The sequence below is a fragment of the Sinocyclocheilus grahami genome, unplaced genomic scaffold (assembly GCF_001515645.1).
Source record: "Sinocyclocheilus grahami isolate Dianchi unplaced genomic scaffold, SAMN03320097.WGS_v1.1 scaffold268.1, whole genome shotgun sequence".
In the NCBI taxonomy this organism is placed as follows: Eukaryota; Metazoa; Chordata; class Actinopteri; order Cypriniformes; family Cyprinidae; genus Sinocyclocheilus; species Sinocyclocheilus grahami.
The window spans coordinates 1,655,986-1,659,282 of NW_015505447.1; the positions used below are offsets into that span (position 1 = coordinate 1,655,986).

The following is a 3,297-nucleotide window of genomic DNA, read 5'->3' on the forward strand; positions in this document are numbered from 1 at the left end:
GTATTAAAATAGTAGCATGTATCTTTTATGGAAGTCTTAAGTAATTATTGATGTAGTTTTTTTATATCTTTGCAATCAGTACCGTCGACTTGTACAGTGAGTATAACTGCATACCTCGGCAATAGAATCAACGGTCAACATTCAAGAGTATGTCGTACATCAAGTCCTGGTATTGCGAATACATTACAGCCTCTTTGATGCATGTTGCAATGCACAGGGGTGACTTTCTCTAAGGGACACAATTATTATCTTTTTAAATTTCTGTCAGAATTATACACATCTATCAACTGTAAATAATGATTTTAATAAGTAAAAGATAGCTATTGTTATATTTTAGCTATTTCAAGTTTTTTAATATAAATTGTGGAAAGATGGGAAATTTTATGTACAGTATATATCCCAGTAATCCTACATATTGTAATTGGTTATTTTATTGGATATTTTGGTGTTTTAGTGGGTGTTTTTTTAAGTGTGTATTGGTTGTGGTTTACTTCAATTCGTTAAATCTGAAAATGAACTTTATACTACAGTCTGATTTTGACTATCATGCACTAAAGCTGACCTGACACTGTGCCTTTGAGGAAAGTCAAAGATTCAGGCGGCCCATTAATTATTTAATATAGTACATTATTAACTAGCAGTAAGGCATTGTTTCAGCACTGTAATTTATCAGAGTAGATCTCTCCAGCTTTGTCCATTTCCAGTGATGTGTTACAGATCATGTCCTGGAACTAAATAGAAATGATATACCTCATTTGCTTCTTGCCAACAGCCAATTAACAGAGGCTGTGAGTTTATGAACATGGGATCTTTGCGCACACAGAATTTGGATGTAAAACTGCAGGTCACATTGACATGAAACACAAAGAAATACAGTAAGCAATCACCTTCAGACTTTAACATTAGGCTGTCAATTTATGAAACATTTGAATCCAATTAATTGCATGACATTCACAATTTATTTATTAACTGTATTTGCCAAAACAAAACAAACTAAATTAATTAATTATTGAAAAGACATTTTAAAAAGTATCTTTAGCAGTCAGGGTCTTTACACTCTTCGGTCTACACACGAGGAGGCCTTCACGCGACAGCTGCCGCGACCGCTGTCGGAGTAAACTAAGCTTTTTTATACCCGTCTTACAAAATACTAAATTAATTCAGCTGGACACACTTTCCTTATTTTCTCCGCAACAAATGGCCAAGCAAGCGCAGACACTGACAAGATACGCGATACAGAACGAGACCAAACGCGATATCAGCATGTCTCCACACAGTAAAATTAAACAGTAAAGTTACAACTTGCAGATGAAAAGGCGTATGTGACGTGTGTGAATCAGACAAGTGAAGTTTACATAATAAAGTATGTTGTGGCAATAGTGTTATAATTGAGCTATGGGTAGACAATTTGTTGCATGAAAGTTGACCTCTCTCCTTTTTTTATTTTTTTTGGAAAACATGAAAAGTTTAATTTAATTAGTACTGCTCTCTTTAAATAACTAAATATATTTACTTGGTCAAAAATACAATAAGAACAGTAAGCTGAGAAGTATTATTACCATTTTTTTCTAAATAAATATTTTAATATATTTTAAACTATAATTAATTATTGTGATGGCAAAGCTGAATTTTCAGCATCATTACTCCAGTCTTCAGTGTCATATGATGCTTCAGATATCATTTTAATATGCTGATTTGCTGCCTAAGAAACATTTCTTATTATTATCAACAGTTGTGCTGCTTAATATTTTTATGGAAACTGTAATACATTTTTATCAGGATACTTTGATAAACTTACCCCTAACCTAAGGTTCATAAGAACAACATTTTTTTAAACCGATTTTTATGTTATAAATGTTTTTACTGTTTTTAATGTGTGTATAAATATTTGTATTTATTTTTAAAACAGATATTTTTAAGAAAAATAATGTTTGTTTTAATAATTTAGCTAGAAAAGACAAAATGCTTATTATGAAAATGTCTGTTTTTATTTTTTTTGTGTGTACATTAAAAAAAAACAGAATAAGAAGGAGATGGAGAAGAAAATTCACAAAAAGTTGATTGGTTCTTTTTCTAATTTCACTCTTTGTTTCACTATGAGGGATCGCTTTGGGCGTGACCAACTGCGGAAGCTCTTATAACACCACGTCTATCTTTGACAGACAGGCTGACCTGTGACCAGGCTCCACCCCACCTATATCAGCCAGATCGACCCCTGCCAAAGTCATTCATGCTTTCTTCCCATGGGAGACTGCAGTAAGCTCTCTCAGCACATCCTGACTTTGCTGATTTTGCTAAACTGTTCGACAGGCGGACCGTCATTGGAATCCGTCACTGAACGCGAGGTCAGTTGGACTGGATTGTGTTGAGTGACATCCTTAAAAATTAGAATAGTGTCCGCGTCAAGGCGAGCTATTCTAATTGGCCTGTTGCGTATTAAATTACAGTGGTAGGTGACGTCAAGTCAACTTGACGCTATACACGTCAAGGCGAGCCTTTGGAAGGTTTAATTACTTTAGACCAACAGGTTAACAGTGTTGTGACGAGTCTGAGGTTTGCATCACTTCTCAGCCATTATGTCGACAGCCATCACCTCTGTCAAAGGGAATGAGTCAAAGATCAGGAAGGTTGCATCCCACCCGTGTCCATCCTCATGTAGAACCATCACAGGCAGGAACCATCACCCCATGTGCTTTGTGTGTATGGGCCCGAAGCACACTCAAACGTTGCTTGCGGACTCACAAACATGCACTCACTGTGCGTCATTGCCGGTGAAAATCTTGGAAGGGAAGCTGAGAGTGGCAGTGACTAACAAGCAGGACCCATGCCTGTCCAGAGCTGCCACACAATCTGCAGCGACTGACCATCTCACACAAGCTGGGTGGACATGATGGAGGCTGAATCCCCGAATATGCCTCCACTGTTTGAGGGCCTGCTCGTGCAGGAGGAGGGTGAACAGGGGGATGAGGACGCAGAGGGCGATGCTAACTCTGATCACCTCGATTTAGACATTGATGACGAAGAGGAGGAAGACAATTCCCACTTCCCCAACCAACAGTCTAGGCCACCTTGCTAAAAGTGACCTTTATGTTGGGAAAAGGTTGCCTCCTTCTCAGCCTGCAGCGAGACAATTCCTGCATGCCATGTCTGCTTGCATGAAGGAAATGTCCCACTACTGGTCTAGCCTCTTTAAGAGCAAGCTCCCCACTAAGGGGTATTCCATGTTGGAGATACAAGGGATAGGAGAGCTGAGGTTGGCCGGACCCCCAGTGGGAGAGTCTTCAGTGGCCTATCATC

The 3,297-nt window shown here is 38.3% G+C and overlaps 1 protein-coding gene across 1 annotated transcript in view; it reads right to left on the reverse strand.

Moving 5' to 3' along the window:
- Positions 1 to 2,766, reverse strand: part of LOC107599577 (sodium/hydrogen exchanger 3-like) — a 45,512-nt gene extending 42,746 nt beyond the window's left edge. The window contains exon 1 of the mRNA XM_016291220.1: positions 2,757 to 2,766. Within this exon, the coding sequence (XP_016146706.1) occupies positions 2,757 to 2,766 (10 nt within the window). The remainder of the gene's footprint in view (positions 1 to 2,756) is intronic.
- Between the last annotated feature and the right edge of the window lie 531 nt (positions 2,767 to 3,297).